Source organism: Narcine bancroftii, chromosome 12, assembly GCF_036971445.1.
Source record: "Narcine bancroftii isolate sNarBan1 chromosome 12, sNarBan1.hap1, whole genome shotgun sequence".
In the NCBI taxonomy this organism is placed as follows: domain Eukaryota; kingdom Metazoa; phylum Chordata; class Chondrichthyes; order Torpediniformes; family Narcinidae; genus Narcine; species Narcine bancroftii.
Window position 1 is genome coordinate 75,432,043 of NC_091480.1, and position 23,031 is coordinate 75,455,073.

Sequence of the window (23,031 nt, forward strand, 5' to 3'; positions counted from 1 at the left end):
ACCTACTTAACCATCTGAACCTTCCCTACTTCACACCCATAACACTTTTTTTCTTTGCACCATGTGCTGAAGAGTCTTTTAAATGTCCATATTGTACCAGCCTTCACCACTACCCCGTCAGTGCACTCCAGGCACCCATTACTCTGTAGAAAAAAACTTACCCTGATGTCTCCCCTAACTTTCCTCCCCTCACCTTACTCAGATGCCCTCTGGTATTTGTTACTGTTCCTCTGGGACAAAGGTGCCGGCGGTAGTTACAATAATTTAATGGCTATGTTCTGAGATAATCTGGGTAATAAAATCTTAAATCTCATCTGAACTTTTGAGAATTCAGTTCGAGGAGATAATGAAGCTGCTGGATTATCATTTAAGAAAAATGTTTACACTTGTCAATTAGCCATTGCTTGGTTTAACCATGGTGCAGTTTATCTTAATTTCAATGTGAAGTGGCCCTGCTTCCATTTTGCAAAACATTGCAAGGTAAATGAAAGCAATCGCCTCCCCCCCCCCACCCCCCCCCCATACTTAAAGCAATGAGGGATGGGCAATAAAAGCTGATGCTATCAGCAATACCCAGAGCACCAAGATTTGATATCTTCCATGAACTGTGTAAATAACCTTGAAATTATCCATGTAACTGATCCCTCTGGTTAGATTAAATATGGCACAGGTCACTTCTTCAATCTTGCATATTGATATTTTGCTGAAACTGAAATTTCTCATTGTTCCCATAATGTCTAAATGCCAATTTCTGGTTGTTGGAATAGTCAGCACGATCCCTTTCATTGCGACTGATGAGCAATTGAATAACGTGTGAATTTTAAACAGCATAACTGTAAAAAGCCATCAGACTTGAAAGCATTGTGACCATTTACTTGCATGACTGGGCCACAAGGGAAATTAAACCTTTAGAATCTATGGGTTAAAAGCTGCTGCTAGGTTTAGAGAACTAATTTAAAGAGAAAGACTCTCAGAAACTTGCATGCTGTAGTTCCCCAGATGTAGGCTGAGAAAGTTTTGAAACAATTAACAAAAGCAAGCTGGACAAGGTGATAAAAGCTCCCTGTACTTTCTGGTTCAGTGATTCCTTCAATAACTAATCACAAGGTAAACGGACATTCCGTGCAAAATTTTTCCTGGTTTGTATTGGCGGAGAAGGAAATCAATATGACCTCCTATTTGTTCTGTAATATGTGAAGATAACATTCTTAAGGTTAGTATTAAACAATTTGTGCTTGGTTCTTGTGGCACCATTATCTCCCTATAGCACAACTTAGAATACACTGTGAATATTTTCCCCATGTGCATTTGATTGCAGTTTCTAAAATTGCAAAATCCTGTTTTTAGAGAAGTAATTTTTTCACCCTTGTCTGGTTGCTATTTTGTCAATTCTGGTTTATTCTGATCTTCCAATTTGAGCACGGGCTTCACCAGGTGAAACTCTGATTGGACAACAACTTGATTGTCAACCTGTTGTGTGAATAAATGATGCTTGCTGGAAGTTCATTAACATATAGTTTAAGTTGTGTGTTTTCTTTTCATCACTATTGCATCTCAGCAGTTATTCTTGAAGCATTGTTTGTTTCCAGTGAGGGATGTCCACTTCTAGAGCAACTGAATATATCCTGGTGTGATCAGGTGACAAAGGATGGAATTCAAGCACTGGTGAAAGGCTGCTGTGGACTGAAGGCTCTGTTTCTGAAAGGATGTACTCAGGTCAGCATGGTGATCCATCATGTACATTGAGCATGTTGCATGCCTGCCAGCCAGCGCTGTTGTGAGATATTATTCAAATAGACAATAATTGCACTTCAGCTTTAAAACCACAGAACATTATAGCACAGAAACAGGGGCCTTCTAGTCTGTGCCGAACCATTTTTCTACCTAGTCCCACTGACCCACACTCAGCCCATAGCCCTCCATATCTCTCCCTATACAAATTCTTCTAAATGTTAAAATTAAACCTGCATTCACCACTTTAGCTGGCTGCCCGTTCCACACTTCCACCACTCTCTGTGTGAAGAAATTCCCTCTCGTGTTCTCCCTAAACGTTTCCCCTTTCACCCTTAATCTATGTCCTCTGGTTTGTATCTCACCCTCCCTCAGTGGAAAAAGCCTATCTACATTTACTCTGTTTAACCCCTGCATAATTTTAAATACCTCTATCAAATCTCCCCTCATTCTTCTGTGCTCCAGGGAATAAGGTCCTAAACTGTTTAACCTTTCCCTGTAACTCCGTTCCTGAAGTTTGGGCAACATCCTAATAAATCTTCCCTGCACTCTTTCTATCTTGGTATCTTTCCTGTAGTTAGGTGATCAAAACTGCACACAATACTCCAAATTTGGCCTCACTCTTACCATAACATCCCAACTCCTAAATTCAATACTTTGATTTATGAGGGCCAATCTGACAGATTGTTATATTTTATATTGTCTATAGATATGGTTTAAAGGAGATAAATTGTGGCAGGTTTTTTTTTAGTTCAGGTCACATACAAACACTTCAAAACCGAGCTCATTTAAAATGCCAGAGCTCTACTCAAGCCAGACAGTTCAGGCTCTGAGTGCCTTTGCACAAACTTTGAAGAATGCCTATAAGGACTTCACAAGTTGGTGTTAATTGGACATGCTGTTGGGTAATGGATTATTGTTTAGGAAAGCAACGGATGAACGAACTCGGAAGATTAGGTCCGCAGTCTGTCTGAGTGCAGTTGGCTGTTCTAAGAGAGTCATGTTTTTTTTTCTGAGAGAGAGAGAGAAAAAATTCAGTTCTACAGTTCAGCTGGGACTGGAACAGGACAAGCTAGCAAACTTGTGGAAAAACCCCATTTTGAAGACGGGTTGTGAGTTCTTAGTTCAGCCTGGTCAAGGCCGTTGCGGTCCATACAAGAGGAAATGGCTATCTGTCTAATGTTTTATTTGAAATAAAGGAACTCTGTGGTGACCTGAAAGAAAGAGGTTATCATCTGGAAATCCCTGATGGGGCAAATTTCTTCTGCAGACATTGACGTGGCTGATTGGAAGGAATCTGTTTGTGTCCAGTGAACAACAAATCTTTCTCTGAAAACCAACAAGAACCTTCCTGAGTGGTAACCATTTACCATTGAAGCACCAAAGCCTGGTGAACTTCATAAATGTTAAATTCTGTGTACAGTATAAGAATTGCCTGCAACCAGTGAACTTGGATGAATGAGAAATAAGATTGGACTGTGAATCAAAGAACTTTTCTGAACTTACATACACGTGTGCTTAGAATTAGAAGGCGGTTAAGTTAGGTTAATTACGTTAATAGTGATAAGTTAAAATGTGATCCTGTTTTCATGTTTAAAGATAATTAAAAACAACTTTTGTTTAAGTAACCATTTGTCTTGGTGAATATCTACTGCTGGGTTTTGGGGTCCTCTGGGCTCATAACAAACTGTACTCATTTTGGTAATAACCCCAGCAATACTGCAGTGTTATTTTTAAAAAACTCCTCTGCAAGTGCTTTGAAATGCTCGAATTAAAGGAGATAGCTTGTTGCTGAAATTTGAGACAGCTAATTTGTGTAATTTTGTAATTAACATTACAATCCTCACTCTTACCATTAGAGCCACTTCATCTGTGGTGGTCAAGATTATTGGTACCAAGGCAGAATGGACTGGCTAAGGCTTGAAGGCTTGTTTCTTTTCAAAGTTGTCATTTATACTAAATGTTGAATGATGCACTGACTACATTTGGCATTTGGTGTAGCCTGCTTCTTCATTTAGGTTCATGTAGTTAAAATATTTGCTCAGGCATTTATTTAAAGTTGAGTTACATTTCCTCATTGCCAGAATTGGTGTTAAGTTTGATTTTGCATCATGGCCACCTTGATGCTAGACTGTAGTGAAATATGGCTCCCTTTACCAAAGAACTTCCTCCTCATTCACCTTAAATCAGGTCAAGTTTCCTCTTGTTTCGTAATGTTTTTAGTTTAGTGTTGATGCAGTCCTGACTTGGCTTCAGGCCAGTCTGTCTCTCCATCAATGATCTATCTGCTGGAGTGATACGCCTCGTGATCAATGGAAAACTGTTCAACCCACATTGTCTTCACTTCAGAAACCCCAACCTCGGATTGTCAAATTGCCTGCATGCAGATGAGACTTAAGTCGGCTTGCCTTTGTGGGCTGAGCCTGAGATCATTAGCCTATTAGCATGTGAGAGGATAGGCTTCAAGTTCATCACTTGCCTGACAGGGGCCCCCTTCTGGCTTGCTTCTATTGCACAGTCTTCTACAATAAAGGGCTTCATGGGATGACCTGGAAAATGTGGACCATTGCTCGTATCTTGAAAGGAAACTGAACCATTGTCTCTGTCCTCTTTCATGTCATTGAATTCATTTAACTATGTTGCATAGGCCATGTTGTTTACAGTCCTGACAGCAGACTTCTAAAAGTCCTTCTATTATGAACTTTATAATGGTAAGAAATGACCAGGGAAGAGAAAAAGATTCAAGAATGGTCCCAAAGCCACTTTGGAGGGGGAAGGCAAATGAAACATCCCACTAACTGCTTGGAATCCCTGGCCTTGATTACTCAAGCTGGTGAAGCAGAGTTATAGATGACACTGAGAATCCAAAGTTCATGTAGAGTTTAATGTACAGAAGCCCAGTGTAAATGGCAGAAAGAGCACGTCACCTCCCATACTACCCATTACATCTGTTTAATCAGGCATCTCCTGATTCATCTGTGGTTGTCATATTTGCCTCATGGAATCTCAGCCAACAACGATACAGTTCTGTTACTAGGAATAAACATCTGTAGCAGAAAATATTGGTAATATTTGGGCCTGACTGAACCTATAGTTTTAGTTTAATGACTTCATTGGAACTATTTTACCTGAAAGCTACGATAGAGTCCTAAACCATGGAAATAAGTTCCTTTGGACATTTGAGGCTGCTGACCATCAAACTAATTCTACACTAAATTCGATTTCATTCTCCCCACATTCCCGTCAACTCCTCCCTTCCACCACCCAGTTTCTGCCACTCCCAGGACCATTTACAGTGGCCAACTACCTTGCCACTCTGTACATCTTTGGGATGCAAGAGGAAACCAGAACAACCAGTGGCAGCCCATGTAGTCACAGGAAGAACATGCAACTCCAGACAGCAATGAAGGCCATGTCGCTCGAGCCATTAAGCAGGAGCTTTTCTAGCTGTGCTTTGTACCACCATTGTGCCTATTGTAAACCCTTGAATTCTTCTGAATCTCAGTGCTTTGCTGCTGTCTTTAATGTGGTGGAGTTTTCAAAGAAAGTGGAAAAGCAACAAAATGGTATCTTGCTTTTATTGAATGTTGGATGCAGTACTGACTGAATTTAGTATTTCTACATTAGTAATGAATTATAGTTGAGGCTGATTTCCTTTTGAATTAATAGAGACTTTTACACAGCCACTTCGTTCCAGGATATTTGCGGCTTTTTTATGCTGTGCCTGCTCTGTAAAAAGCACTGAGACGGGGTGGGGTCATTCCAGTTTTTTCTGGCAGCAGAGGTAGTAACAGTGCCGGAATGCAGTAACACTGCCAGAATATAGTCTATGTAGAAGCATTCAGAGACCAACACGGGTGAGGATGTGGATGTGTACCATTTCTTTGAGTGTTTTTATGGGTAAGCATTTAAAACTTGGACAAAATACACAAGTAGGACAACAGAAAAAATCTTGTTAATAATAATACCACTGTCTCTCTCTCCCAGTGGCCCACAATTATACAGCAAAAGTAAAAGCAGAGTCAATCTGGCTGACAGTAAGTAGTTCACTAGGGAAGACTGGACCAGCAAGCACTTGGGGTTTAGCTTATCTCGGGTGTCTATGCATGCTCCCAGAAGTCTGAAATGAGCTGGTGGCGAAATAGTGATGCATCCTCTACTTGACTCACTGTTTCATTATGTTTGTGAAGTACTGGGAGGAGAATGAGAGACAGGACAGATGTGGGGTGGTTGTAGGGCTTTCAAAATAAGGCTTGATCATTCATCAATAAGATAAAAAAATTTGTGTCAAAGGGTACTGAATCTGGAACTCTACAGAAGGAGGGTGTGAATGGTCAGTTACTGAATGTATTCAAGACATTCAGACCTTCAGATATTAAGGGAGAGAATTTTAGTGTTAGGGAGTGGCATTGTGATAAAAGACCATCCCCCACACTGATCACACCGCCCCGTTCTCAGTGAAGCTAGTCTGTGGGTTTGTCCTCAGTTTGAAGCTTCTCTCCCCCCCCCCCCCCCCCCCGCCACACAACAGCATGCCAACAGCCCCCAATGATAGATAGCAGTGACTAGTAAGGGATTACTTAAGGTGGTATGTGAGTGGGGGGAAAAGAATGAAATCCACTACTTGCAGTAGATTTTCCCATGCTCTTTTATAAATTGTGGGCATATGTTTCATTAAATGTGCATGTATTTTCCCATGCCCTTCTATAAATTGTATGCGTATTTTTTTATTAAATTGTGCTCATATTTTCCCATGCTCTTATAAATTGTGCATGTGTGTGTTTTATTCCTGCTATGATTTTCCCATACTCCTCTATTGTGTGTTAATAAAAGTAATGTTTGATTGCAAACCCTTGTGTCCAGACTAGTCTCTCTCGAACCTGACATTTTCTCAACACAACAATGACCAGTGTTGGGACTTATAGCGGTGATGCAAATGAGCCACGCAGCGATGATAATCACTGTCGGCATTACTCACCATTATCACCCTAATTTCAACCAGGGGAATATTTTTGAGTCATTTTTTGTGGAAAAAAAGTGGGTCTAGCATGCTGTCAAATATGGTATGTTATACGTGGCACTAGACGCTGACGCTGTTGAGTTACACGTCCCGGTTCTTTTGCTCCTGGAAGGCCGGCTTACTGTGTAAAAAGACACAATGACCTGGCACTATGCTGTCTTTGATCTATTCAGTGTAAACGACCAAAGTTGGGTTTTCCGTATGGCAACATTGTAGGATTTCTGTGTTTTTAAAAAAAAAAATCTCTAATAACTGTGAGTTTGAAATGAAGTGTTCTTGTTCTCTCCACACAGCTTGAAGACGAAGCTTTGAAACACATTGGTGCTCACTGTCCTGAGCTGGTCACTCTGAACCTACAAACGTGCTCTGTAAGTGCAACTGATGGAAAAGAGAAAAGTACTTGTAAAAACATTTAAAAACAAAATAATGCGAAACATTGCTAAATAACTGTGGTTTCCAAAAGAGCAAAATACATTTTGTGAAAGTAAAAAGAATGTTCATTCAAAGCAGTACATCGCATTTGCTTTGGGGATTAAGAAAGTACATGATGTCTGAAAGATTTATTCTGAGCGCCAGCCAAATTTTACTTCTGGTTTCGACTTTTTTGACTACCTTAATTTTTCAGCCGTGAAAGGGTCTTGTCATCTTATTTGGAAAGACTTTACAACTTTCCTTCTCTTACTCCTTTTTCACCACTGTCGTAGGGGGCATTTGAAATTTTCTGAATTGGGTATGGGAGGGTCCACAGATGTCAATCGCCATTGATTCTTTACTCAACAAGCACTGGCAGTTGAGAATGAGAGCTGGGTTGGCTGAGATATGTGTAGGTTTCGACAAGGACACCTACTTGTTTGGGGAAAATTAGGACTACCACAATTTAAAAATAAATTGTAACTGTCATGTTCTGCGACCACTGTGCATTGCAGCACTCTCCAATTTGTTCTGTGCAATTTTATTTAACTAAATCTCTCCTTCTTCCCCTTGCTAAACCATGAGATAGTTTGTGTAACTGCAATTCTCTGCTTGTTTATTAACTTTGGCTGTTTCTTGTATTTGTTCTGAGAATGTTGGGGAAATTCACCTCTCTGGCACTTCCTCGCAGTGGAAGCACAATTTGAATAATTTAAAATCAACTTCCACTTTTCGTCATGAATCTTCAAGCTCTTAAATTTAGTCTTTGTGATCTTGAAGCTTATTTTTTTTTCAGTTGTTGCAAATGTATAATTACAGTTTACTGTGTGAACAAACCTCCTGCTGTGTAATTTGTGTTATTGAGTTTGTCATTGTATGAATGTCATAATATTTTGGTTCTTATTACCAGCAGGAAGATCAAGATTCTTTGTGGTAATAAAAATCTGTTTCACCCAACACAACTGGCTATAGTTGTTAGTAATTCCTACCTTGTTCAATCTCACCCCTCCTTAGTCCTTTACCTGGAAGATATCTTGAAATTTGATCAAAAAAAGCCACCTGTTTTTTAACCTTTTAAAATGTAGTGGTGGAGATAAGAGTCCATATAAATTTAATCATGCTCTCCCTTGTTTGACCCACTTAATTTAATCTCTTTTCAGCCACTTCCATCATTGTGCACTGTGTCCTGGCAGAGTACGAAAGTGGGTGGGGGTTATCTTTTTTTCTCCTGGATCTGCTGTTGCAATGAATCTAGTCAGGCAGTAAAGGAAAATGGCCTTGTCATACTGCTGCTTTATTTTCTCTGCTACCATCACTGAGAGAAGATCAGGAAGCTGTTGAACAGGATGTCCCAACCACCAGTGGCATAGTGTTGTCTCTTGACTACTTCAAATGTGTCTATAAAATATTTTTTTTGTTGTGATTTTATTTTGCAGCAGATCACAGATGAAGGGCTGATAACGATTTGTAGAGGATGCCATAAACTGCAATCACTTTGTGTATCTGGCTGTAGTAACATCACTGATGCTATTTTGAATGCACTGGGGCAGAATTGCATTCGACTTAGGTAGGCATAAAGCAATGGCCACTTTTGTTTATATGTCTGTTTTGTGATTTTTTAAAAAATATGTTACATTCTTTGCTTCATTTCTCTGGCACTATTTTCACTGGTGTGACTGGAGTTTGTAATCTGTATGTATTGAAAGTTTCTTAAATTATGAAGGTAGTTTTTGGAGAGTCAGATATTTGATTTTCAGTTGAAGTTGCATTGTGTGCTAGATCCATGTTATAAACTGAATGCCAGAAAAAGCTGTGTACAAAATTCTCCCAAGTACACAGTTGACTTGGAAAGGATACATAACTTTTATTAATTTAACTGTTATTTCTTGAACCAATTTGGCTTAACTTAAAGAAAAAATAAAGCAAAATACTTGCACTTATTTAGTAATTTGACAAATGCTATCAGTATAGCCAAAGGAATCATTTTTAGAAATGGAACTCTTGTATTGATTGAGGATATAACAATACAAAATGGCTAACATAAACAGGCACAAAATAGACATAAAATGGTGAGACTGTGGACAAAATTTTGCTCCTTTAATTAATTTTAATTTTGTTTTTCAGAATATTAGAAATTGCTAGATGTTCACAGTTAACAGATGTGGGATTTACCACATTAGCCCGGGTAAGTGCTCCAATAACCTGAGTATAGCCTTGATCATAACCCAAGAAGCTAATTGTCTATCTCATGAGAAATACACAATCTACAGAGAGCATCAAGTCATCCAAGATCAGGTTTGTTCTGAAATATTTATACCAAGCACTGTTGAGGTAATCAAACTTAAAGTATTGTGATTGACAATTTGCGACAAATGTTTTCCAGGATGGAATAGGACAAAGGTGAATCAGTTCAGGCTACTGATCCTATAGCTCATACAAAGCTTTAATGAAGATTAATTTTTTGCTGAAATTCTGCTTTGTTAAAAATAATTCAACATTCAGATGTAAATTCCACAGCAAAAATCTTGCAGTTCTGCACAAAACAAAGTTGCTACTGAAACAGAACAATTATGAAACAGAATAATTTTGATAAATTATGTTTTTATTTGCAGAATTGCCATGAGCTTGAGAAGATGGACCTGGAAGAGTGTGTTCAGGTGATTGTACTCTCAGGAGTATTTTTCTGGGTTTTTTTGTTCTGCATAACAAAGAATGATTTTCAGGTTGAAAGAGAACAAAATGTGAGAAACATCTAGCAAGGTTAGGCATCCACTTTATTTTATGTCAAAGAACCTTCAAATCTGAATCTTCAGGTTACATTAGTTTTGGTGCTGACTGCCCTTTGTTAAGCAAGTAAAGTTTATTGTCATGCACAAGTTCTCCAGTCCTTGGTGCAAACTTGCAGACACACAACCAGACATACACATACAGACAAAAAATACATCATCACCATGTTCCAATGTTATGATTTTTTTTTAAATCTGACCCAAAAATTGTTTACAGGTTAAAAAATTGAGAGTATGAATTCAACAGCAAACTCTCTTCACCCATTAGAATTGGGTAGAATGAGCTGGAATTGGTTCTATCAAGGAACTTTGAACGGATTTAAAGTGAAAGACAAAAATAATGGTTAATGTGAGGAATCCTTTCTCCCACTATATTGATGATCTGGAATTCACTGTCTGCAAGGATGGTAGAAGCAGCAGGGATTCGGGGAGGGACTTTGGAAAGAAATTAACTGAGTTACAGGATGAAGAGTTGAGGGAAAATGGAGATTTTTTTGATGTGCAGACTTTAAGGACTTAGCTGAGTTCCTTTATGATTAATTTGTGGCCACTGGAATCACAGTGGACACGATGAAATAACCATGCAAGGTGTTTTTTGAGTGAATCAAGTGGATCTACTCTTCAGAACCCGCGCAACCTTTTAAAAGCCTGAATTACGTGGCCGACACGCATCACACACTAACGCCACATAGTCAGTTCAATGCCTTCTGGGAGTTGTAGTGCTACCATAGTCCTGCTACAGGCCCACCCCCAAAAAAGAACTGGCAGAAAGGTTTGTTATCTTTTAGGTGGTCGACCTCTGCAATGGACTGTTGGCTGCTGCAGTGGGAAAGACTTGTTCACATAAGCTGGTTTAAGCCTGTCAGTAGTGAACGACTGTGGCTTCCCTCCATTGTCCAAAATCCAGGTCGACCTAGTTTGTCTGAGTATCCTATAAGGTTCTTCGTAAGTCAGTTTGGCCAAGTGTTCCCCTATGGACAAAGACATATTTGCAGTTTTTGAAGTCTTCAGGCACAGAGGAAGAGTGTTCTCCATGAGAAGATGGTGGTTTGGGGTCAATTTTCCTATGGTCTCCCTTAGCCTGGTCAGCAGTTCCTTAGGATCATTGTTGGAGTTGGAATGGTAGGGGACGAACTCCATAGGACCACCAACAATGCGCTGATGGAGATTCTCCTTTGGAGTTGTTCTAATGCCCAGTAATACCCAGGGCAGCTCTTCAACCCAGTTCAGGCCCTCTTAGCCGTCAAGGCTGACTTGAGATGTCGATGAAATCTTTCCACCTTTCCATTGTCCGGGGATGATAGACATTCGTATGATCAATTGTTGTATCGAGCAAGCGAGACAAGGCTGTCCACAGCGAGGAAGTAAATTGTGGTCCTCTATCTGAAGTAACATGCATTAGTAAACCAAAACAAGACACCCAGGAACTGAGGAACACCCGAGCACAAGTGTCTGCAGCAGCATCTACCATAGGCACAGCCTCGGGCCATCAAGTAAACCTGTGTATTACTGTAAAAAGATAATGGTATCCTCTTGAAACAGGAAACAGACCAACAATGTCCACGTGGACATGAGCAAAATGCCGAGTAACTGCCAGGAAGGAATGCAGTGGTGCCTTCGTGCCGCTGAACTTTTGCTTTTTGGCAGGCAATGCAGGACCTCGCCATTTGTGTAACATCTTTTTTAAGACCGTGCCACACGAACCTGTCCGAAACCATACGAATGGTCAAACTAATTGATGGATGTGAGAGACCATGCACAGAGTCGATGTTTCCATGATGCCACTAAACACCGGGTGTGGGTGTTCCGTTGATATATCACAGAGGAGTAATTTGCCATGAACACCAAACTGGACATCTTTCAATTGCAGGTTCGTGATTGCAGTCTAATAAGCATTCATCTCATGGTCATGTTCTTTGGCCGCGGCCAAAGCTGTGTAGTCAATACCTTGATTTACGGACAAAACCTCGAGTGGAGCAGAGTGGGAAAGTGCATCAGCTACTACATTGTCTTTTCCGGAAATATGTAGTATTTTTGTAGAGAATTCGGAAATGAATGATAATTGCTGCTGTTGTCGTGCTGACTAGGGCTTTGCAATCTTGGAAAACGCAAATGTTAAAAAGGCTTGTGGTCGGGGTACATAGTAAAATCTCTGCCCTCCAAAAAAAATAACGGAAGTGTCGAAAGAACAAGTAAATGGCCAAAACCTCCTTATCAAAAGCATTGTATTTCTTCTCTGCTTCATGAAGAATGCTAATGGTTTCCATTGTCTGTTGACTTATTGATGAAGTGCACCTATGGCCATACTGGAAATTTCTGTAGAAAGGGCAGTGGCTGCATTTAAAACTGGGTAGCTGAGCATTGTGGCATGAGTCAGCAAATCTTTCTACTTCAAGAAGGTGTCGTTTCCCTCTTCAGTCCAATAGATAGTTTTGGCATTTCCGGACAGTAAAGCAAAAAGAGGCTTCATGATATGAGCTGCTCCCAGAAGAAACTGACGGTAAAAATTTACCATTCTCAAGAATTCCTGCAGGCTTTTAACTGTAGCAGGTCTTGAGTATTTGGTAATGGCCTTAACTTTGTTTGGCAGCGGAGCCATGGCTTCCTGAGTAATCCCATGCCCAAGAAATCAATAGTTTCTTGTCCAAAAACACATTTATTTGGATTGATAGTCAGTCCAAATTCTTGAAGACAAATAAAAAGTGTACGAAGATGTTCCAAATGTTCTTCCTTAGTCCCACTGGCCACTAAAATGTAATTGAGGTAAATGAAGTCCAAAAGCATCCACCACTCATTGAAATGATTGAGGGGCATTCTTTAATCTGAATGGCATTCGTAAAAATTCGAACAACCCAACAGGGTAATTATTGTTGTTTTTGGAATATCTTCTGGCTCCACTGTCTATTTTGGAGAAGATCTTCGCTCCATGTAAATTAGCCAAGAAATCCTGAATATGAGGTATCGGATAATGATGTGAGATGGTGGTGTCGTTAAGCCGCCTGTAATCTCCACAAGGTTGCCAACCTCCATTGTGTTTTGGGACCATATGTAATGGAGATACCCAGGGACTGTCAGACCTATGAATTATGCCTAGTTCCTCCATCTTGGCAAACTCTTCCTAAGCCAAGCGCAGATTCTCTGGAGGCAAGCGGCGCACTTTAGCATGGATAGGAGGGCCCTTAGTACAAATGCGGTGAGTAACACAGAAATTTGTAGAGTAGTTATCTCAGGGAAATCTTCCAACAGCTTGGAGAATTCATCAACTCGTTTACTTAATGTTTGGAGGTGCAGAGCAGGGGTATAGGCATCTGATAGAGGAATAGTCTGAAAAGTGGTTCTATCTATTAGCCAATGCTCTTTTAAATACGTGGAATGAATGAGCCCAAAGAAAATCTGCACCAAACGAAGGTCGGGACACTGCTGCTATCATGAATGGGGATGTGTAGAGATGATTCTCGAACTTTACATTCATCTTCCTGGTGCCAAAAGACGGAATATTGGAACTGTTAACTGCTTACAGTTGTAGGTCCGGGGTGGGATGGCATGTGTCAAAACTGGTGGGTGGAAATACACTAACTTCTGAACCCATGTCCACCTGAAATTTTCGCTGGGAGAACTGGTCCCATACATACAGTGGGCTTGCAGGTTTCTCACCAACCACCGCAGCCCTTACTGGCAGTTGGCCTGGGCGTTTTCCACAAACAGGCAGGGTGGAAGGCACTTGAGGGCATTTACTTTCCAAGACCTGTGGTGATAACAATCAGACGAGGTGTCCACAGGCTGCTTGCCCATTTTTGGATGTTGTCTGTTGGTAGGGAGTGATGTGCTAAGAGCATGAGAGTGTGACATGGGGTCAATATTGGAGGGGTTGATTACGCAGACTTGTCTCGCTGTGCTTTTTAGCCAGCCATAGGATGTCTGCCTTCACCGCTGCAGCCCTTGGGTCTTCAAATTAACACTTGGATAACAAGAGCCTGATATCATCTGACATTTGCTCCTGCCCCCTCCCCGCCTCTGCTTCTCCTCCTCCCTGCTCTTCTCCACCCCCCCCCCCCCAACTTTTTCGGCCTGCCACCCCCTTGTCCTCCAGGCCACATCTCAAGTCCCCCCCACCATGCAATGTCCTTGGTATTGGGGGCTTGTGGAAGCGCTGAGCGAGGTTGGGGGGTTGTTAGTGGCAGCACTGAGCGGGAGGGGGGGTTTAGTGGCAGTGCTGAGTGAGGTGGGGGGGGTTATTGGCTCCACTGAGCGGGTAGGGGGGTTAGTGGCGGCGCTGAGCAGGTTGTGGGTGCACTTGCGGCACTAAGTGGGTGGGAGTGGCAGCACTGAACGAGTTGGGGGAGGTTAGTGGTGGCACTGAGTGGGTGGGGTGTTTAGTGGTGGCGCTGAGAGGGGAGTGGTGGTGGCAATGGCGGCACTGAGTGGTGTTAGTGATGCCATTACAATATGGCAGCCACCAAGACCAGCTCTTGTGAGTACGCCTTGTCGCCATTTATTTTGCTCACTACTGCCACCCTGAGTGTTACCAGAAAATTATTGCATTGGCTTCTTCGTTAAGCTTTGCAGCAGACTGAATAATAAGTCTGTAGGTTCAGAATGCCCCCTTTTTTCCTCACCGCCCCCTGACTGCACTCTTTTTCCTGACCACCACCATGGATCTTTCCACGAGCCACTTTGGGAATCACTAGTTTAAACATTATCATGGACATTGAGGCACGAATGTAGATTGACCGATGAGTTATGTTTGTAACATTGCAGACAACAAACATAATGTTTCCATCATAAAAATAAAACATGATAGTCTGCAGATACCGTGATTAAAGTAAAAACACCATGCTGGAGAAACTCAACAGGTCAAACAGTGTCCTTTATATGACAAGATAAAGACACAGAACTGACATTTCAGACTTGAGCCCTTCAAGGTATGAGCAAACCTTTTTCATATCTTGATGAAGGGCTCAAGCCCGAAGCATTGGTTTCGTATCTTTGCAGTATAAAGTACACCATTTGACCTGCTGAAATTTCTCCAGCATTGTGTTTTTACTTCCCATTGTAAAATGTGGCTGCTCTCTGTTAGATCAGCTCATGTTTACAAAGCAGATGCAGTTTTAGTTTATTTTGTGTTTTTCCTCTTGACAGATTACAGACAATACTTTAATTCAGCTTTCTATTTACTGTCCACGGCTGCAAGTCTTGGTGAGTAGAAATGTGGAGCAAGTATTCACCTTGTCAAGTCTGATCACTATCCTTCTGGGTCATGGCTCTATTTATCCCCAAGAATTCAATTGCACTTAATATCCTTGCCCAACAGTCAGCTTTGTCTCAGTTTTGAAAGTTTTCATTTGAGACCAGGCTTAGTGATTCTTAGCTGAGATGACAAGCTTGAGATTTTTAACACTGAAAGAAAATGTTTCTGGCACTCTGTCAAGGCCTGATGAGTTAAATTCTTTGTTTTGAACTGATCTCAAATCTTTGATCATTACAGTTTTTTTTTGCAAACTTTTTCGACTGTTGACCCCTTCAAGGACTACGTGGCCCCTCATTGACCCCCAGGCATAGAAACCCGGCACTGGACGGAGGGCTGAATGAGGAGGGAGAGGGGGAGGAGGCTGGATGGTTAGGGTGCTGGATGGGGTGGAGGGGTTGGGTAGGGTGGCCAGACATCTGGTTTTAGGCCAGACAGTCCAGCTTTTGAGCCTTCTGTTCTCTGTCTGACGCCACTTCGAGCCAGTCGTTAATTTGTCCTCCATTTTGGGGTGTAGGCCATACACCTCCAAATGAAGGGGCAGAAAGGGCATTTACTGTTAAATGCAGCATCCCGGGGTCCACAGGCCATGCATGGCCAGCTAGTGCATGCGCAATGAGGGGGAAGCATGATGGTGGCGCAAGAAGATTCATGGCAGGTAAGCCTCCCCCCCCCAAAAAAAATATCCAGGGGACAGCAGCAGGGTGAAGGAGGTGTTATTTTAAATGGGACCCCCCCACCCCCAGCTGTGATTGACCCCTGGGGGTCGATAGCAACTACTCTGGAGACCCCTATATTAGTTCTATTTTCTTCCTTTAGAGATAGAATAGTAACAGGCCCATCTAGCCCATGAGCCTGCGCTGCCAAAATTGCCATGTAACCAATTATCACACTAACCTCTTCTTTGGAACATGGGAAGAGCCTGGACCACCAGATGGAAACCCTCGCAGATACAGGGAGTATGTACAATCTCCTTGCAGACAGCGCCAGATTTGAGACCAGTTAGCTAACCACGACAATTAACCATGCTATCTTTTCTCATCGCTTCTGCTTATATCTTCAAGCTGCCCCACTTCTTTGTCATTACAGGATTCTATTATTTCTGTTAGTTAAGTGCATTTTTGCTGCTGTTTTTGTCATGTCTTTATTATCATTTGCCTGTTGATGCAGTTTATACTGGAATAGCTCTGAGTTTTAGGATCTCCTGTCTGGTTTTTTTTCTCGTTTTCCCATAGACAACAACTGCCGGAAGGCAAATCATTTGGAATTATTTGGAGTATGACTAAACATCCTTTGCAGGAAACCTCCATTTGGTAGAAAAACAAATCTCTGATTTCAACAAAAAAAAATCGTATTTCTACTTTAAAGGAATGTGCTTTGAGAATAAGATTCAGAACCAGATTCAAATCCGTGTCTTGAGCTTCCCTCAAATCCATTTTCTACTAGAATGATCAGTTCCCTGCCAATAGCTTTTTGTGCATCACCCACTCTCTTGCTGGCTTAACACCACTCTCCGAACTTCTTTCCTGATCTCTTCTGCCTCTCCACTCCATTACCCCAGTTCATTTTCTCAACTTCTTTAGAGCAAGTTTACTTTCAATCCCTCCTCTAATCCATTTTCTCATTTCATGAGTTTTCGGGGATTTTTTTCATCTGAAAGCCACTGAATTCAAGTTACTGTTCACAATTCAATTTTCCTCTCGACAGAGTTTGTCTCATTGTGAATTGATCACCGATGACGGCATCCGCCATCTTGGCAATGGAGCCTGTGCCCACGACAGATTGGAAGTGATTGAGTTAGATAATTGCCCACTAATCACAGATGCCTCACTTGAACATCTAAAGAACTGTCATAGCCTGGAGAGGATAGAGCTGTACGATTGTCAACAAATAACACGTGCTGGTATCAAGAGACTGCGAGTAAGTATGCCGTCCTTTCCAGCGCCTTGTACTGATTTTTGCATATTAAGGATATTGTCCAATTAACACTCTAATCCACTTTACAGCTGACAGACTGGAGATCTGAAAAGAGAGAGCCTGCAGATGTTCCTGATGATTTTCTGTTCATAAAGTTTTCCTGTACACCCCAAATAACTGTCTGAGTATAAACAATAGAAATTAAAATGTTAGGTCTAAAATGATGGGTGATCAAGGTAACCCAGTATGAATTTCTTTGCAAATGACCTGATGACAAGTAAATGTTGTTTTTCATTGAGTGACTAAGGCCAGAAGGTGACATTATCTCCAGGGAAGAGGAATTATACTGTTTAACAAAAAAACTTGCATTTGTGTAGTACCTTTTTTAACATTGCAATTGCCCTGGGCATTTTATTAACAAATTTGACTGAGTTTTAAAGAAATTAAGACTGGTCAGAGTAAGATTTATGGAGCTTCTAAAAGGTGATGGAGAAGCATAAAATCAAAGAAAAATAGGTGCGAGTCAGCCCTTTGAGCCTGCTTAGCCATTGTTTGTCATTGTGGCTGATCCCTCTGTCTCAAAGCCATGTTTCTCCCAATAGTCCTTGATGCACTTTCTATATATAGATATATATATACGGCTACTTGTCTTTCACAACTTTCTGTGGTAGAGTTCCCCCGTTTTACCACCATCTGAGTGAAGAAATATTTCCTGAGTTTATTCAGAAATGTCTTTCTTGTGCCCTGAGATTGTCCCTTGGTTCCAATCACTTGAGATATTGGAAACGGTCTTTCTGCACCCAGCCTGTCTGATGTTTGTACATTTCAATGAGACCTTGCAGTTTTCTGAACTCCAGTGAATGTAGGCCTGCTTGACCCATTCTCTCTTATGACAATCCATCAATTCCAAGGATGTTGCACCTCACACAGCAAGCACTGAGGTAAAGCAACATGCACTTCTCCAGATGTGGTCTCACTGCAGACCTATGCAGACTACTGCAGACTAATTGTAGTAAGATGTCCTTGCTCCAATGCTGAAAGCCTTTGCATTGCAGGTTGAGATAGATGGAGAGCTTTAAAGGGTTGCATTAAGGTTTAAAAGTCATAATGACCCAAAAAAGGGGATCCTGTGCAATTAAAATAATTGATGCACAAGATGTCAGAGGAATTATGGACTACAAAGGCACGTACAAGTGGTGAAGCAATAGTGATTTGTAAAAGATGAGCATTTAAAAATAATTGTATTACTGGGAGTCAGTGGAGGATAGGTCTTGAGTGAATTGAGACAAACAAGAGCTTCTGTTGACTGAATTTATTGATGGGGAGGGCAGCTCAAGGTGTCTTGGAATTGGCAAACTTGGAGATCACAGTGATCTGTTTAAGGTTTCACCAGCAGAAGAAACAAAGGAGGAGGTAACAACGAAATAAATAGATGGTCTTGGTGATGATGTGAATGCGGGGTCCAAAGCTGCTTGCTATCAAAACGTGTTACCAACAGGTTTACAAACTGTCTGGTTTAGCTTTGAATATTTTCCAGAATGATGGAGATAGTGGCAGGAGGGATTGAGGGTAGTGGGTTCAGTATTTCCTGTAGAATTTATGAACTTGTTTATTTTTGGGCATTGCTGTGTGAATGTTGATATCAGAAAGTAGGGAAAAATTGAACTTTGGATTTCTACAGCACATTCCTCAATGTTCAGATGCCAAAATTTATTTTTGTCTGACTTTGGCATGGCCAAAAATGGCATCGTAATGAATGACCAACTCTGTGTTGATGATCTTGGGAGAAGGAGGGGGCTTGAGCCCTTCATCAAGGTATGAGTAAAAATGTAGACAAGTGCCTGAACAAAATTGTTGGGAGAGGGGCAGGCCCACAGTCCCACAAGCAGGAGATAAAGTTTGAGACCTCATGTACTGTCAAACCTAAACCACCAATAAATTGGAGGAGCAACTCCTTTTTTTCCATCTGGGCACTCTTCAACTAGATGACATTATCCAACTTCTCCAGTTTCTGCTAGCCAACTCTCTGTTCTCCTTCCCTCCCTCCCCTTTGTCTTTTCTCCAACTCTCTACCCCTTCCCTCTCCATTCACAGAACCACCCTCCTTTCCCCTGCAAGCTTGTGTGTGCCCTCCTGCCCTTATTCGCCTATTACCTCCTGCTTTTGTGGGACTGTGATCCTCCCCCTTTCCCCTCCACCATTTTGTTGAGGCACCTGCCTATATTTTGCTCATACCTTGATGGAATGCTCAAGCCCAAAATGTTGGTTCTATCTTTATCTTTTCTACATAAAATGCACTGTCTGACCAGCTGAGTTTCTCCAGCATTGTTTTTAACTTTTATCTACCTTGCTGTTAATTAACAACAATTGTAACAGTTGCAAATGTCTAAAATGTGCATACAATCTGCGAATGAACTGGTCACATTGAGCCTTAGAGGTTATGTTTGGGGGGAAAAAGCTGTGACTAACCGTATTCTCGTTTGATTTCCAGCACACTTTTGATCTGTCTGTTTCCTTTTAACTTACAGACGCACTTGCCCAACATAAAAGTCCACGCTTACTTTGCTCCAGTGACACCTCCAGCCTCAGTGAGTGGTGGTCGCCAGCGTCTCTGCAAATGCTGCATCGTTCTATGACATCGACTTTTTGTCCAAATCTATTTGAAGAGCATTGCAATGGAGGCGATTGAATCCATCGTCAGCATTGATCCTGGTGCATTGTGTGACTGTACAGTAAGGGCTGTCCAATCACTGTGGCTATGACCAATCACATGGTTACCAGGCAGCACCTTCGATGTCTGTGGGTGCAGATATGTATTAGTTCTGTCACTGTATGATCCAATTCAGATTTTCCCAAGAACATGGATAATTTATTTTTTTTGGATTTAAGAAAAGAAATTAGATTCCATGTATTGCCGTGGGGAAAAGTCTTTACGTACCCATTTCTGAAAGATATAATGGAACCCAGCAGCACACAAGTACTGTGAGACATAACCACATTAAACTGTGCACTAACCCTTTTCCCCCATTAGTCTCTCTACATGGAAAAGAAAGGGAATTGCAACGTAGCATTTGTGACTCCTCTGGCCTATTAAAAGTTTTGCACAAAAGTTTATTGTTGGTCCAAAACAGCAGCATATCTGTCATTCCTTTCATGGAAAAGAGCTGCCAGATGGTATGTTAGGCTCTGTCGCTCACGGTTTTGGCTCCTTTGCACAGTGTGTCCTGTGCTATGGTCTTGAACTCTAGCATGGTTTCTGTAGCAGCCAGGTGATTCATTCTCCTCTTGAAATACTCTGAATATTTTGTTTCTTGTGCAATGTTTGGGTCAATTGTTTCTCCACCTGAACACATGGAGTATGGTTCCTTGAGTTAATGGATGACTTCAGTACCACGCACAATGTCCAGTGTTGATGTGAGTTGTGACCATGTGTTGACATTGCTGTTTGAGCTTGATTTAGGTTTGGGGTGGGTACAGTCCAAGACTGTCCATCTTCATTTATTGCATTTTAATAGAATTAATGGATAGAAGTGTAGACTGGGAGCTCGAGTTGAAATTCACTTCAAAGATTGTTGAGCTTGAAGAGAATTGTACGACCCCTTTAACCTGGCTGATCTTGATAGACGGTACAGATGAGGAAGCATACCTGGTTGATGAACTTACATGAATCATTGGAGAACTGTTGGGGTTTTCTCTTTGCTTGTTTACAAGAATGGGTGGATTTTTAAGCCCTATTAACATATTGTGCAATACAGTCCGTTCATGATACATCTTAACCTTGTGGTTTTGGGGTGTCAGCTCTTCAGAGGTTCAGAGGTGGTTAGTGGTTTGCACAGTTCAAAAAAATTAGGAACAAAATAGTAGCATTTGTCTCATGATCTGCCTGCCTTATTCTACATAGCCCATTGTCAAACAATTCCTATCTTGTTTTGGATAAAACACTACAAATCTACCAAAGTGGACAAGGTGTGTTTTCAGAGATCTAAAGCGTGCCAGATGTTGGAGGGTTGGCCAGAAATGTTGAAAATTAAAATGCGTAAAATGTAAAAGACTGCCTTGGAGGTTTCCAAATTTTTCGTTTTGGATGCTGGAAAGAGTGAGGACTAAAGCAAGTCTCGTCATTGTGTCCATGTTTTCATTCTTTGCATTATAAACTAAGCTTGCAGGAACTTGCTTAGTTCTGAAATTGTGCATTCCTGAATTATTATTTCTGAAAGTTTCTTGAGAATGTTTATCGATGAATGAAATTTAAGCATTAAACACCTTTTTAAAGTGTGACCTCTCACAATTGGATCCATAGCTTGTGGGGATTATTTTTATTTGAGCTGAGATGTAGGCTGCCTTTACTGAAGGCATATCTGTATTTATGGCACAGCAATTTTATCAATGACCGGAACGCCATTTCACTCAAGTTGCTTCTGAACACAAAGGCACAGCCGGTAGAAATTGGTCACATGCTGAATTTGCTGTTTGAAGAGGGTGCATGTTGGTTTCTTCTTCAGGAATTACATTTCATTGAAGTCAATGAAACAAAACATTTTGAAATTGAGTACAATGCAGAGCCACCACTTAAAAATTGCATGTTTAGTGCATGCAACCTGTGGCCATTATCTATTCCATTGTCTGTCTGTCTTAGGGAATGGAATGTGAGCTTTGAACCCAGTCCCTCTTTTTAAAGAAAAAAATCAGAAATCAAATGCACAAGAAGTGTTTGTATCGGAGTCATTAACTTATTTATTATTGTAGATGTATATCCCAACAATTGTATGTACCAGATGGAAGTAATGGTAAATTGAAGATAAAAATGAGTTTCCTCTGTGACGTATGTTATTATCGATGTACGGGTTCTTTTTTTTAAATTATTTCTTTCAAGCTTTCCAATTCAATCATTTTTTTTTTAACAACAAATTCAATTTTAAAGCGCTAATTGTCTTTTGTGCCCTTTCCATTCATTAAAGCTGTTTACTTGAAAGAAAATGCAATGCAAATTTGCTCGAGGTTGTCCCCAATTGGCTGCCTTAACTTTGGCAAGAGACCAAAGCCTGAAATCTTCCACCAAAGGAATGGCAGCTGTTTGAGGGAAGTTGGGTGGGGGGGGGGGGGGGGGCAGAGCTTGACAGAGCAAATGTTTCTAGATTCTTCCTCTGGTTCTGGCTTTTCTCTACCATAGTCTCTTTTGGTGGTGGTTTTGACTTTTTTTGGGTTGCTTACAGCTTCCTTTGCAACCAGAGTTATTTGTCTGCGCAAGCTTTCAGTTCTTCTTTACTAGATATTATCCATCACAAATATCTTACATCTGTCTATCTTTTAAGCAATTGCTATTCATATTGACAGCTGACTTGCAATAACAATGGATTAAATGCCACAGTCGTAACATACCAGCAGAAAATGTTGAAATGTCTGTGATTCTTCTTGCAACAACTTGTTGCCAACTCTGTCTCACCCAGTCATACAGTTTATCAACTTTTCCTTCAGAGGAAAAGTGCAGGAGAAACACCTAATCAAAATAAACATGGCTTTATTTGTTTTCTATATTGTCTTCCTGTCTTGATTCTGGAACTTGACAGAATCAAATAACAAGAGGATGGTGGAAATAAAGGTACTTGGGTTGAGCATCATCCAGAGAGAGACAAAGTGTTTCAAGCTGATCATCAAGTTGGATGAATAAAAGGCAAGATTTGAATTTTTATTTGATCTTTTCAGTGATTTTATTGGAACCTTCTTAGTCAACTCAATGGCCCTACAGATTACTCAGAAAAATGAAGATTTTGCTTCCTGAACACTTTTGGGTGTATTTTATTGATTTTTGGACTGCTGATCATGAGAATCACCTTAAAATGTTCCTAACACATACTGTCTTTTTTAGGTATAACGTATTTTATGATTTCTTGTCATATTTTAAGTCTGCTACTGTAGTATAT

General features: G+C 40.9%; 1 protein-coding gene across 7 annotated transcripts in view; it reads left to right on the plus strand.

Annotated features, from left to right (window-relative positions):
* LOC138747566 (F-box/LRR-repeat protein 20) overlaps positions 1–22,185 on the plus strand; it is a 137,051-nt gene extending 114,866 nt beyond the window's left edge. For 5 of the 7 annotated variants that reach the window (XM_069906895.1, XM_069906894.1, XM_069906892.1 and 2 more), the window contains 8 exons: positions 1,590–1,716; positions 7,045–7,119; positions 8,599–8,729; positions 9,287–9,347; positions 9,775–9,819; positions 15,088–15,144; positions 16,901–17,113; positions 19,639–22,185. In XM_069906895.1, the coding sequence (XP_069762996.1) occupies positions 1,590–1,716; positions 7,045–7,119; positions 8,599–8,729; positions 9,287–9,347; positions 9,775–9,819; positions 15,088–15,144; positions 16,901–17,113; positions 19,639–19,746 (817 nt within the window). In that variant the 3' untranslated portion in view covers positions 19,747–22,185. Of the gene's footprint in view, positions 1–1,589; positions 1,717–7,044; positions 7,120–8,598; positions 8,730–9,286; positions 9,348–9,774; positions 9,820–11,595; positions 11,813–15,087; positions 15,145–16,900; positions 17,114–19,638 lie in introns of those variants that run through there. The other 2 variants (XM_069906893.1, XM_069906900.1) reach the window with 2 other exon arrangements.
* The last annotated feature ends 846 nt before the right edge of the window (positions 22,186–23,031 follow it).